General features: G+C 38.9%; 1 protein-coding gene across 2 annotated transcripts in view; it reads left to right on the forward strand.

Moving 5' to 3' along the window:
* The window catches only part of CCNY (cyclin Y), a 119,776-nt gene that overhangs the window by 80,984 nt on the left and 24,194 nt on the right, over positions 1-14,598 (forward strand). For both annotated transcript variants that reach the window (XM_063415197.1, XM_063415203.1), the window contains 2 exons: positions 8,600-8,700; positions 11,636-11,671. In XM_063415197.1, coding sequence (XP_063271267.1) covers positions 8,600-8,700; positions 11,636-11,671 — 137 coding nt within the window. The remainder of the gene's footprint in view (positions 1-8,599; positions 8,701-11,635; positions 11,672-14,598) is intronic.

Raw genomic sequence — 14,598 nt, forward strand, 5'->3', positions numbered from 1 at the left:
TTGATGAGAAGGGCTGAGTCTCCACATCTGCTCTGGAGGAAGCCTTCCAGAGAACATAAATTCTGTAGTGTTATTTCATCTTTTTTAAAAGAACTCATCATAGTGCAACACTTTTGTCTTTTTGTGGTTTTTCCATGATATCATCTTCATTATTGTTGTTTTTTATGCTTATTCTCCTTTTGTGATAAATAACCAAGATGAGCAACAAAATATTTTTATCTTTTTGTGCAGTATCTGCATAACTGGTTATTTTGCAGGCAGAATTGAATTTCTCCCAAGTGATATGGGGGGCTGGTTAGAAGGAGAAGTGTCAAGAAAAGCTGTGCTCTTTTTTTCAATTGCTTGCCAAATTCTGTGTAGTAACAGATGAGAGCAGTAATTCATACAAATGCAGTTTTGAAATATTACTTACGAAAAAAAAAATTAATATTGACTTTTCCTCATTTAAAAATGCACTTTCTTAGCATGACCACACCACTATTCTTTTCCTTTCTCGCCTGCTTTTGTTTGTAGAATATTTTATTTGGCTGAATAGTTTCCTGTGATCCCCAAACACAAAGGGTGGGTTCCTGCTTTGATTTGTTGCACTTTGTCAGGGGCTGACAGTTGCCGTGTTTCAGGTTCACCTTGTCAGTAGGTGTGATGGAAGAAGCCAGCAGCTGCTCTTTTTTTTGGGGTAGGGAAAGAAGGAAAGGAGGGAGTGACAGAGTGCTGTGGAGGAGCTGTCATCTCTCCATCTTCCCACAGAGCCCAAGGAGACAGATGCCAGGTTGGGAATGGTGCTGGAAGTTCCCTCCCTCCAGTGTACCTGACCTGTTTGCTTTCTTCCAGCCTGTTCTAATTCCCAAGCAGTTGCAGCAGACTCTGCTTCTCTTTCCCATTGCACTGGCAGACACTGGTTTTTGTTATTTTATGGGGGTTTTCTATGCTGCCTTGATGTGCACATGTCTTTTAATCTGCTTAGTCAAGCTGCTGAGAGGGATAAAGATGAAGACTGAGATAGGGGCATTTCCTTTCTCAGAGGAGAGAGATTGCATCAGTATCTCTGCCTGTACAAGGGAAGCAAACAGGAAGACAGACACGTTTTGTGTTTTTAGAGGAGGTGGTGGAGAAATAGCAGATCTTTTATTACTGTTGCAGTAGGTTGTTCTTTTTACTGGGTTTTTTGTAGAGGAAAGGAGCAGGGTGGGGGGAGAAAAAAGGTTGTTTTCTCTTTCAAGTTTTTCTAGAAATTTTCTCTTTCAAAAAAGGAGAAAATGCTGTTAGCCCAAGTAATCTCTTCTAGGCAAGATACACTCTTAAAATGAATCTGTGTTTATAAATAGTAATGCCCCTTAAAAATAAGGAATATTTTTCACATACTGGTATATTTCTGAAAGAAGGTAAAGGGTAGGAAAAGGGAAAGAAAATAAAAGGAAGTAATGTCTCTTTTTTGCATATTTTTTATTCTGGAGCCTCTTTGCCAGCCTTGTAGCAACAGCATCCTTTCCTCTTTGTCTTTTTAGGGGTCTGGACATAGCTTCCACTGTCTGCTACCTGGCAACTGCATGTTCAAATGCCAGCAAATACTGTTTTTATCATTCCAAATAGAAAAGTTAATGTTAATAAGTTAAGAATTTCTTTTTCATCATCCTGGGGAAAAGTTACTGGGCAACACTCATGTCACAACCCTGGTCCATGTAAGTGACCCTGTGGTGATTCACATCAGGGGATGCTTCTCCCCAGACACAGTACTGGGGACTTGCAGAGAACAGAGGGGTCTTTTGCTGTTTGTGGTGTGGCAGGACCAATTTCTGTGAGTATTTATGCATGCTTGGAATGATGTATGACACTCCTGTGTAGCCCCCAGATTTTCTTTGCCAGATTGAATAAAGAGGCTGTTCTGCTTCCCTGTTGTAAAACTAGTGGACATGTGACTGATAATCAAACACTTTCAACTTAGTGATTAATGGGTAAATAAGATGCATGCTGAAATGGGAACACAGTCTGAAAGCAGTTTAATCTGTGAAAGCAAGGCACAACATAAAACGTGAAATGTTTTCAAGGTGACTGCCTGAGGCTGACTATTGCAAAGACTTAAAACTGCTGTCCAAACTTCTTAAGATATTTTAATTGACATTCCTTACTTGAAGGAAAGAACAAGATAAACTGGAAGATAGATTAGAGGCTTCTCAGGTGCTGTACCCCTAGAGATTGCTTAATGTGGTCTTTGCTCTTCTCCATTGCAAAATCACAAAAAAAGCTGGTCTAAAGGGGCCTTTATAGGGCACCTGGTCTATTTAGCAGATTCCCTACACTGATGCCATTCCTAATAGATGCAGCTTAAGATTCTTTCCAGGCATTTAGTAAGTCAAAATTACCAGGTTCTCTTTCATGGCTTACCAAACTTACTGTTGGAAATACGTTTTTCTAAAGTCTTTTGGTTAGCTTCTTTTCCTGTCCTGTAGGATGAAGAATTTTACCTCTCCTGTCAGCCTCAAGGCACTAGGTTATGTGAAGTGGTAAACTTTTTTATGGGAGAAACAAAAGCTAACTTTGGAGTTAGAATGAGAACATGCAGGAGAGTTCTTTTACAAGGGGCTATGTAATATTTGCTCTGCTGGGAATGTAATAAAGCCCCTCTGGTGAAATTGCACAACAGTAGCAATTACATGCTTTGTAAATATAAGCCTTTGAGCTGATTTTAACATTCAAAGAAATATTTAGTCTTTCACGTTTGTAAAGCAGGGTGCTTTATCAGTGTTTAAATAGGGCCTGCAAGTGCTGCAGAGGAATTTATGGGTGACTGCTGAGCCCCTCAGGAGCTCAGTGGTTTGCTGACATAATTTTCTCTAGTTGACATTAGTAAGGACAAACTTTAAAAGCCAAAAACTTGCACGTACAGATCTATTCTAAGCTAGGCTGGTTTTGGACATTATCAAACATTGGTGAAACTAACAACTGAGGACAAAGTTGAATCATGAGGATCAAGGGGTATTACTTAAGAGTAGTTGGACTGGATTTCTTTTTAATTGTAGTTGCTGGCAGAGGAAGATGAACGGTGGTGCAGTTCCCTATTACTTTTGTTTTGGTGAATACATCTACACCAAAAATAGACAATTTTGCTGTATTGACATTAAGCAAGATGAAAAAAAAGTGCAGAGCTTTGCAGAGCCATGAAGAGAATTGTGTTGCATGGTTTGCTTGATTTTGGAAGCACTTTGTTGACCTGTAAAATCATGTTTCCTCTGTAAAAAATGGTGTTAAAACTAAATCATGTCCTGAAGCAACAGAAGATCCTCAAGATAAGAACATCCCTTTTCCAAGTCAGAAGCAGTCCTGGTATTTTTGCTTACTGTTGCAATTTGGCTTCATGTGCACTTTTACATGCCAGTTTTGCCTTTTAGCGTCTTGGCCAGCCTCTGCTGCCTGGAAGCTAATGGGCATGTCTGCACAGATGGGTGCAAGCAAGCCTCAGTTTTTCCATGGGGGAAAATACTATTTATTAGGACCTTTTAAAATCATGCACTCACCTGGTTCGCAGGAAGAAGAGACACTACTATCATTTTTTAGTACAGAAGCTCCAATTTATCTTTTGATGGACAAGTGCAGAGGAACCCTGGAAAAGGCTGAAGCTGTTTTGCCAAACTGGAAGCTGACTGGCTGAGGGCCAGCACTGGTACAAAAGCTGTATAGCTTCATTAGGGGAGTGTTGTGCCCAAACAAACAAATCCTGCTGAGCATCAGGGCAGAGAGCCACCCTAGTGCTGCTGAAGAGGCCAGAGCTGGCCCTTCTGGTCAATTCTGAAGTGCTTACTTTAACAAAAGAAAAAGTAACATTTCTTCTTTCCCCGCAAGTTTAGATTTAATTTCCAAGTTATGCTCCCTGAAAGAAATTAAGTCTTTTGTACATTCTCATTGTGAAAAAGTTAGGAATTCGTTGTGATTCCTTTCAAAGCAGGTACCTAGAAGCAGTTCTGCAGTGTTTGTATGAATTTGATGGCAAACCAAGCTATTAGATTTCTGATAAAATGGTTTTCTGTAAACTTTGAGTAAAAACCTGTAGTTCAAACATCTTAAAACACACAGGATTTGGAAAATTGGAAAGTGTCAGGATGAGGCTGGAGGAAAACAAAGCAGTGATATTTGCTAAGTACTTGCTGTGCAAGGTAAAAAACTGCTAGTCTTAAGAGCTAGGAACACCTGCATTATTGGAAATTGAACCTTGATCTCTTAGGGCTTTTTCTGTAACACTTTCAAAAACTTAGCAAGTTGCAAAGCTGAGTTTTGTGTCCTTCACCTTTTCCTGTTGAGAAAGAAATTCCACAAAACGCCTATTTTGTATTCATTCTGGCTTATAATGTCAGCATTTCTTAGTGACTTTCTTTGGTTGAAATGAGAAAAATAGCAACTGTTTCTGGAGTAACGAGCTACAAATCCTCTCCACCAAATGATAGAAGATTGGTCCAGAGTTCATTAGAAGAGCTTGTTCAGTCTGGTTTTGTGTCCCAGGAGCAGATCTCTTCTTTACAACTTTCAGTGATGGAGATTCTTTCTCTGCTCAAGTCATTTAAGCTCTCCTGTTATTAGAAAAAGTTGGTGCCGTGGGGTTTTTTTGCTATTGGCTCTTCTCACACTTTGTGAGAAAATCTTAGTTTTCCACAGTTTAATATAAGCCTGCTCTTTCTTATCCCATCCACAAGGGTCATGGAGAACAACATCCTCCTCTTTGGAACCCCCATGTCAACATGACTTTAAGGCCATTATTTTTGCTTTGTTCCTGGAGAAAACCTTTCTAGCCTGCCAGCTTTCCCTTGTAAATCAGGTTTTTCAAATCTCCGATGCATGTTGCTGCTCTGTCCTCCCACCTCTCTGAAACAAATTCATCTTTCTTGAAATACAGTGTCCAAAACTGGACATAAAATTCCAGCTGAGCAGAGTGGGTGGGTACTCTACTCTGTTGCATACATAGTAACTCTATAAATTCTCTTGATATATTACATTTTTTAAAGAAAAATGTCCTCTTCAAGTTAATTTCAGCTGCAAATTCAATAAAAATACCTTGATACTGTGATCAAATTGTTGCTCAGTATTTTATGTGGAGTAGACCAGACCTCTGTGGAATGTCCCTTACTTCAACCTTCCAGTTTGAAAGTGATCCCTGGCTGACCAGAATATAATTTTCCAAGTAGTTTTTACCTGCCATATTTTGCTTGGTTTGCTCTTTGGGAATTTTATGTGAGATGAAGTTGGAAGTCTTGCTGAAGTTGAGAGGCGTGACGTCTACAGAATCTCAGCTTGGGCACAGAAATAGCACTGCAGCTACTCGAAATACATGTGAAGTCAGTCCCACTTCACTGAGTTGCTTTGAATTAGTAAACATTTGTAATAGCAGAGGTTGTCAAGGCTTCAGACGTGTCCTATGCTCATTTTTGCATATGAAGATTTACAGAAGGAGGTGTACCAGTCTGTCCTTTTCCCTGTGCCAGCCTTATGGTGGGATAGAAGCTTAGAAGGATCTCATTAGTGGGTTTGCCTAATTTCTCCAAAAGCTCTAGTCATTCTCAGCTCTTCTGTTTTTTTTTCCTTAATTAGAGCCTCTTTGACTTGTCTAAATGGGAGCATTTTTGTGGTCAGCTGTGATGGATTTGAAATACAAAGGCATTAAGCTCCTGTGCAATTTTGGTCACAGACTTATCCCATTGAAATGGATACAGAAGGGAGTTTGTCTGTAGGACAGTGTTGAATACTGAGCTGATGCTTGTTACATTTCCCTGTGGGAATGGTTTTTCGCCCCTCAGGGACCCCTAGAGTTTGTACCATGTAGTTTGACCCTTCCTTCCCTTTCTGACCCCATTGGCTGTGTCCCAAACTACCCCTCCCTGGCAAGACCTGAGAAAAGACCCTGTTCCTCTGTGCACGCCCTCTTTCCCTCTGGAAACCACCTGGAATAAACATCTTGAACTGCAGCTGGGGGTTAGAGCCTCTTTTGGGTCCTTTATCCTGTCCATGAAATATTCCTCCAAAGCCTTAGAAGGCCTGAGCTAGCTTGGAACTTCGGAGGGGTTAAAAAGGAGGATTTATTTCAGATGCTCAGTAACCTCTTTTGTCCTTCGCAAGGATGGAGAAGGTTCCTGTGCAGCATTTTATGCGGGCTCAGAAAAGTCTGTTTGACTGAACTGTGGGACTTCAGATGTCTCCCAGCTTAGTCAAGATAAAATATGAAAGCTGGGGCCTTTTCCAGCAATCAGAAAAGGCAGAAAAGCTGTTACCTGCTGTGTCATGTGGCTGCAGTTGGACATCAGAGTAGAAGGTGGGAATGTTCATCTCCCAGCAGGTCAGTTATTCCCATGGCACAGGTGTGTGTACATTTACCCAAGGGTGTAGGTTTATACTTGGCACCACTCTTCTGACTGGGGGAGCTGCTTCTTACTGCCAAGTTGTTGTGAACAGAAAGTGAGGCATGAGACACCACGTATTTTCCTGAGGTGTGAAAAGTTCCAACCCTAATGAAGTGTGATGTGGGCTGAAAATCCAAGAAGAGTTCTGTGATGTGGTAGTTGCTGAAATAAGGTGCATTGCTCTAATTATTGACGTGTGTCAAATGTTAGAGCGCTGTTTACATAAGATTGAAGTCTGGTAGTGGTGTTGTGACAAAGTTATTTTCTGTTTTTTAATTGTGCTTCCCTTGAATAAATCTGGTAGATTCATCTTAAATTTTAACTAAACCTTTAAAGCATGTTGACACTTACTATGCAGAAAGAAAACTTTCCATGTGTTAGGTTTTTTTTAATAACAATTCTGAGATGTGTCTACATCTCCCTTTTTCCCCCAGCCACTAGGGTCCCATTCTTGTTGCTTTTAAGTTGCTTTGCCTTTATCATGCCTGTGAAAGGTACTCAACAGACTAATACAGATATTTAAACTAAATTGTGATAGAACAAGAGCTATGAATCACCAGTCTCCTAGTAATTCTCTCTGTATGCATCAATGCTAGATAATAAGTTTTATGACATTAATATTCACAGTGCTTCTAGTTTTTCTCCTTCTTGCCTAACATACAATAGCGTGGAAGGTAGATGGATTGTCAGCTTCCAAAGTATTATAAAGTACCTCTCCAAAGTCCTGAAGGATTTTTGAAAAGGAGTATTTTTCATTTTCTCGCTAAACCTTTTCCCTTCCAAGAAAAGCAGTTCAGCCAACAATTTTATTGGTCAAGTGAAGGACCTTGATAGAATTTGTTGGTAAGCTTTCAGATACTTTGAACATAATGTTTCCACAGTTGGGACAGCTTCAGAAAATGTTGGGGTTTTTTTCAATTAACAGGAGACTTTGTGTGTTTTTTCACTCACAGCTGTGAAATACAGAAAGATGACTTAGATGTGTGTAGCTTTTACCAGGAGTCTGTCTGTCTGTGTAATGAGTGCTGTTAAGAAGTCAGCTGCCTATGGAAAGTGGAGCTTTGGTGAGCTGATGGGTGCTGGCACTTGTAATAATATCTGTTTTGGAAATTGGGCAGGGGAAGATGTACTGAGGTAGGAGTCACAGGACCGTATCCTGGATACTCAGTTGCTCTGAGCTGGTAAATACCTGTGAATTCTGCTGAAACACTGGAAACAACCTTAATTGTAAAGTGAATTAAAATTTCCATGTTGATATGCCAACTGAATTTTAAACCTGTTCTGTTGTGAGTTAAATGTGTAATTTGACTGATCTTCACTTTCCTGACATAGGTTCAAGTTATTTGCTAGTGTAGGTGGAGCAAGCAAAGATAGAATCAGTGAGGGTTAAGGACTGTGATAGCTATTAGCTGATGCGATGGAAACTGTTCTCTTCAGCCTGGTGGAGTGCTAGCTACCCTAAACAGCTGATGGAGAAGCTCTCTCAGCAAAAAATTATTAGAAATAAATAGTGTTCTCAAATGCCAGTTTTTTGGCTGAATTTTCCAGTGTTTTTCTATGGTAGTGCAGGAAAAGGACTGAAATATATAGAAAACCTTTCTATTAAGAGATGGTTCTTTTTAATTTGCTTATACTCTTTTCTTCTGTCCTTCGATCAGTTTTCTTCCTTTCTGATAACTATCTATTCTTGATGAATTATTTTTTCTGAATTCTCCTTATTAATTTAGTAGTTCTGCTGTAAAGACCTCTTTCCCCTACTTCATTCTGCTAGGAGCTTTTTTGATGGTTTTAATTTTTTTTTTTCTGCAAGCATGGTTTTATATCTGTTGCTAAACCAATCTTCATTGCTAACACAATTTCTTTTTTACTCTTCCATTTACTCTTTTGGAATGAGGACAGAAATATAGGTCTTATTCATCTTTGCTTTCCAAATGTATTTGAGTAAGCCTGCAGAAAAAATTTTGCATGGTTTTGGGGAAGGAAGAATGCAAGGGATTTGGGACTTGAAAGCATTAGCAAGTCTCAGGCAGAGATTTTTGTGACTTTTGCACTGCACTGTTAATTATTTCTGGACTTTCTGAACTGCTTCCAAATGTGTCACATTACTGTGTGCGTCATTATGAGAGACAGAAATTTGTCATTTTAAAATTCTTACATCTCCCCCCAAAAATGCTTTGGTATTACATAAATGCTATTGTTCTTTTGCATGTTTTTCATAGCATCCTCCTGGGCAGTTGAGAAGGAAGTACAGTTCCTGCTCCACTATTTTCCTGGATGACAGCACGGTCAGTCAACCAAACCTCAAATATACCATCAAATGGTGGGTTTTACAATTTATTTATTTTTGCTAGCACTTACATTTTATGTGTGTATTTATGTAGCCATATTTCTGAACCATTACTAAGCAAACGTCAAAGGTTTTCATTTTTGCAGTAATAAATTTATTTAATCAGTCATGGTCCAGAATTACTGGGTGATGTCTTAGATGAGCATTTTAAGTTTCACTGCTGCCTTTTTACCTTTGGAGAGAAATGAAATTGATATTTGTAGGGTATTGTTCTTTACATTTTGTACAGTAAGGGGAAAATAGAGACCCAATGTTGGGGCATTTTATGCTCTTTGTTAATGGTTGCTGATAGCCTCTCTTGAGCTGTCTGTAGGTTGGTTACCTTGGTGTATGCAAATGCAAAAATTTATTTAGACAGTGTCTCTGCTGCAGAGGTGTTTATATGAGAGACAAATCTATTCAGACTAACACATCCAAAGGAGTTTGTAATGTAGGTCACTAAGATAGTCCTTAATTTTTCTGTTAAAGGAAGAAGAGGGGAGACGAGAGAGGTTTAAACTGATACCTGATTCCTCGTCAGCTCTTTCTGCCTGGAATATAGTCTTGCTTTTCTTCAGGTTCCTGTGACTAGTACTTTAAAATAGTTCTGATTAACACTTGAAAAAGATTTTGTGTTTTTGAGGTGTTAGAGGTTGTTTCCTCCTTGAGTCTCATACTCCTCTGCTCTGAAATCCTTTGTATGCAGAATAAGTGCAGCCTTTTTGGGTGGGTTCTGTGTCTCTTTTTGCATCAGAACTGCCACAGCTTCACACAGAAGGACGAGGGGGTGGTGGGGAGAAGGGGTGGTCTGTTTGGGAGAGACTTGGGTGCATGGTGAGGGGCAGAGTTGTGAGGAGCAGAGGGGCTGGAAGAGCCAGTTCTGGGGTTGGGTGGGAGTCATGCAGGGCTGGGGCCAGGCTGCCAGCATGGGAAGGGCTGGAAGCTGCCAGGGCTCAGAGGGCTTGAAAAGGGACTACAGAGAGAGAGAAACTCTGGCACACAAAGCCTCTGCATCTTCTGTCCAGCTGCACATTTAACAGGTTGAGGGGTAAGGAGATTGTAGGATTATTGCTTGTGTAGTACAACTTCATTTCTTTCCCATCTTTGGAGTCTCTGCAGGAAAATTGCTATTGCATAGAGGTAAATCTGAGAGGGAAGCATTTTACTCAGCTCATTTATCTCTTCTGGATCATGTTATGCACTAGTGTGTTTAAAATATTACTGTATCCACTGCAGCAGGAGGGGTGGCTGGGGTAGGGTGATGGAAAGCTCCATAATCATTATTTCTGCACTCTTGGTGCCAGCTGAACCAGCATATGAAAGATAGAATGAAACTTGGATGAGTTACTCTATTACAGCCCTGAGAGACTTTCAGATTCTGATACAGATGTCTAAATAGTAAATATTTTGTAAACTTAATTTGACATTTTGTTACAAAAGCAACCACACGAAGCAGAGCTGTGCACATAGATTCTTGCATCTATTTTCATAAAGTGAACTGGAGCTTCAAGTGTGTTCCTAGGGGCATAATTTAAAATTAAATTTTAGGAATAACTCATTTTGTGAATAGCTTTCTGTCAAATCAAATTCATTCATATATGTGGGTTTTTCTTCTGTTCAGTAACAACTGTGGCCTTTAAATGTCCATGATACACACTATCTCTTGATTCCTTAAATATGTGTCTGTATGAAAAAGTCAAATTTGAAAAGCAGGTATAATCTAATAACTTCTAATGTAGCCAGGTAAAAGCTCATAAAAATTTAGTAAAATATATTTACTTTTAATGGAGAAAAATATTTTCTACTGTATGGCTGTTCAAAAAAAAACCCAATCAAACCTGAAATAATTTAAAATTCTACTAAAGTTTTAGCTCAAACATATTATTTTCCTAACATGCAGTATCTCAGTTTTCATGTAAAAATTCTGGAGTAAAACCAGAGAGCAACTGATTGAAAGTTCCTTTATGGAAAAGGAAAGGGGGGGATCTTGGATCAGTATAAGACATAAGCATCTTACAGTGAATCACTGATGAAACAAACTGTCTACACAGAATTCCCTCCTCCATCCTATTTCCCCTCTAGCTTAGACTGGTTTTATGCTACTGCAGTAAGTAGGGAGAGTGCTGGCTTGGCTTTGTTCTTCAGTAAAAATGTGTGGTGAGTAAAGCATGAGCTGAGAGTTGGAAACTGTAGGATAATCATAAGAATCCATGCTTTAATTTTGTTCCATCTCAAGTGTGAATGAGATCACTTAGTTGTGTATGTAATCAAAATCTTAACTTTTTGTGAATATAAGGACACTTTTTGTCTGTGTGCAGAATATAGACAGGGGTGCTTTGGTGTGTGGTTGAGAGTAGGGAAATGCATAATGCAGTAAGTTATTCAGGGAGTCGTCTTTCCTGAGTTAAAATAAGTAACTTGATGCCATAAAACTGTGGGAGTGTGGTATTTGAGTGTGCTGTTTGAGCAGCTACATAAAGACAGACACAAGCAATGAATTTAAATATACAGTCATAAGCCAATGGTGAGTAAAACATTTCATGTTTACCTGGCAGCAGAACTAAAGAGAATGTCCAGTGCCTGTGATGCTTTGTCTTCACCCTTGTAAGTCAGGAGGAGTTTAATCACTGAGTTTAGTGGAGCAGGGCATTAAATGGAAAGTATGTGCAACTTGATACATGAAATTTGAACATTATTGTAAAGCACTTAATTACTAGTAAAAAGGATATAGTTGGAGTGTACAGAACAAATATTATAAAATTATCTGTTTACAGCAGTTGTCCTGATGCCTAGGTGTGAACAAAAGAAAATAGGCTGTTGACCATATACTGTTTGTCATGCCTTGTGCTAGGTTTTAAGTTTGCATGTAATATGAGAGAAAATATAATGTGGCAGTCCTGAGATATTAACTCTGTATTTTTCTTTACAGTGTAGCTCTTGCAATATATTACCACATCAAAAACAGGTATGTGAATAATGGAATCTTGTACTGAAAATGTCTTTTATTGAAACAAGCAAACTGCTCAAACTCTAAAAATCCATGCTTAATTTCTTTCAAAATGTTTTTGAGTAGTAGTTTTCTTAACTCCCATGCAAGCAATAAGAAACACTCACATTTTATATGTATATATAATTTTACATAGAAAAATTAAAGTTGGAGGGTTAAATACCCTAAAAAATGGAAGTACAGCTCAACACTGAAAAGCTCTGATAATGCAGTGTTTGGTTTTATATGCATTGGGCACTTCTGCATTGTTGCATATGTTGCAATTGCATGTAGAAAAATCTGAATAGTATCTTTCAGTTTTGTATTTTTAGCTGCATCTTTGTAAAGTTAACTGTGCATATCAGTGATCAGTTAGGATTTTGAAATAAAACCCATGAATTATACAGTAAGAGCAGTATTGTGAACAGATCTAATTCAAGATGCCTTAGAAACAGAGCAGGTCCTGGTTTATCTCTCCTGGTGTTGTATGTTTTAGATCTCTGCTCAGTCAAGTTGATTGAAATTGAATGGAAAAAAGGTTTTCTAAAAAGTAACTTGGCACATACATGAGTTTTCTTCATGTTGAATTGTGCTTTTGTATCTTCAATTCCCTATCCTCTTAATACGTCACAGTATCTCAAAAAATATTTCCTGACATTTCTAAGGAGAGGTTGTATAAATAATTTAAGTGACTTGCATGCCCATGGTTTTTCAATTGGCCTTTTCAGAGGACTTGGCTTAGATTATCTTGATTTATCAAGTCACTTAGACATTTTTTCTTCTGGACTGTAAGAAGTCCAACTAGAACAAAAGGAATTACTCATGAGTTTAAAGTTCAGCTGGTTTGTCATTCAGGACCATGGTTCAGGTCACTGCAACCCATCACACTTCTTAAAACAAGGCTGACATCTCAAGAGAAACCTTTAAATGTGCACAGGGGCGGAAAGGGGTAGGGCTTGATTCCTGCTGAAAGCTCTTAGAAGACTTTCCAAGACATCAGCGGGCCTTGGACTGAAACATGGCAGTGTATAAAGCAAAGGTTAGAGTGAAGTCTTCTCTCAAACTTTTAATCTCATTTGGCAGGAAATAAGGCATGAGTGGTCATGCTTGGATTACTTGTTCATCTGTCTGTGGTTCCTTTTTCTCCCTTTTTTCCCATGGTCCCTAGAGTAGTTTGGTTAACTAGTCGATTTTTGCTGTGCTTGACTAAATAATTGAGATCTCGAAGATAATCAGACTCCGAAATTTTGTGGAAATAAATTATTAAGTGCTCTGCTTTCACCATGGCAGCTGAGTGAAAGGCTTGAGAGAATCGGGCACATTAGAGACCACAAAGGGTACAAAACCTCAGTAAGGGCTCACCAGTGAGCAAGAAGAATCCAGAGCCAGGGGCATCCAGAGCCACAGTATGCCATACTGGCTTTATGCTGATTGCCATGGAGCTGATCTCTGTCTGCAGTAAATTGTGCCCATTCGTGGGCTTGCAGGAAATGCAAATTTGACCTACAGCTGGTAGACAGAGAGACCAAACCTTTATAAAATAAAGAGTACTGTGTCAGCATCTTGGAAACAAATACATTCTGACACTTACTTTCTTGGGAAAGTTGTTCTCTGTCCTTTCACTTTTGGGATGGAGAGGTGATTTATTCAGGAAACTGGTTTCTGCTGCTTTCCCTGGGATGTGCCTGGGCTGGGGAAGTGCTGTGCCTGCACCTGGGACAGACAGGCCCAGCAGTGATGCTGGAGCTGGGCTCACTGGTGCCAATTAGCAACTCTGAAATGAGGGATGTGAAACAACTGTTCACGCTTGGGTTGTCCCTGATTTGGAATGGAGGGACAATGAGATAACAGCACTCTGTTGTGCTTGCTGCTGTAACAGCAAGAGCAAAACATATGTTCTGTTTCCTGCTATTATTGGCAAAAAGGAAGTTGTTGACGTATGTGGGAGATTTGGGTTCATTATGGGGGATGGGGGGTATGAAACCAATGTGACTCTTTGACTCAAAGTTCATTTTGACAGAAAATGAGTCAAGCATCTGCTTTTCCAGAGAAGAATTCTTTTTAGACAGTATTTAGTTGGTCCTGTTCTCCTGCATAGGAGACTTAAACCAAAATTACTTCCTAATATTTCAAACTCTCACCAATCTAAAGTTTGAGAAGGTATACATGAAATATAATATTTCTTCAAATGTTTCTCCCATTTCGTTTAATTGTAACATTCCTCCCTTTCCCAGTGTCTCCTGTCGTGGTTATACTGGTCTGTTTTTTTCATGGTTTGTTGTCTTAGCTATTCAACAAGTGATAAAAAGCTACACCCATCTTGTTTTTGAAGGAATGCATAAGCATTGGTGAATTTGCTAAAGAAATAAAATAAACCCCAGCAAACTAACCATAAAGAATGCTTGGATAATCAGTAGATGATCCATTTTTGAAGAAATACAGTGTGAATTGTAGTGAAGACAAAAACCTCTCAAGTTTTTTTTTTTTTTAATAGATTTTCAAGGGCAGTCAGGTGTGACTTCACAGCATACAGCAGCTACAACCTGTAGAAATAAAATAGGAAATTATTTCCATTTGCATTGTGAAGTGACATAGTTTAATGCAACACACTAATCATTTCAGGGAAACTACTTCTGCATTAAGATACTGTTTTAATCTTACTGTTAAGATTAAATTTTTTAGGTAGGGGTAAAAGAGTCTGGCCTAGAACCCTTAATGATAGGAATTTTCTAGTAATTACCTCAGTCACCCCAGTCCAGGGTTTCTTGGTTGGTTGGTTGGTTGGTTGATTTTTTGGTTGGTTGTTTTAATTTAGGTGCTCTTTTTTAAAATTAAAAATGTGTTTATTTCCACTGTTAGCCTCCATTTTAGTAGAAAAAATGACACCTTCAGATATTGAATTAAAT

This window comes from Prinia subflava, chromosome 1 (assembly GCF_021018805.1).
Source record: "Prinia subflava isolate CZ2003 ecotype Zambia chromosome 1, Cam_Psub_1.2, whole genome shotgun sequence".
In the NCBI taxonomy this organism is placed as follows: domain Eukaryota; kingdom Metazoa; phylum Chordata; class Aves; order Passeriformes; family Cisticolidae; genus Prinia; species Prinia subflava.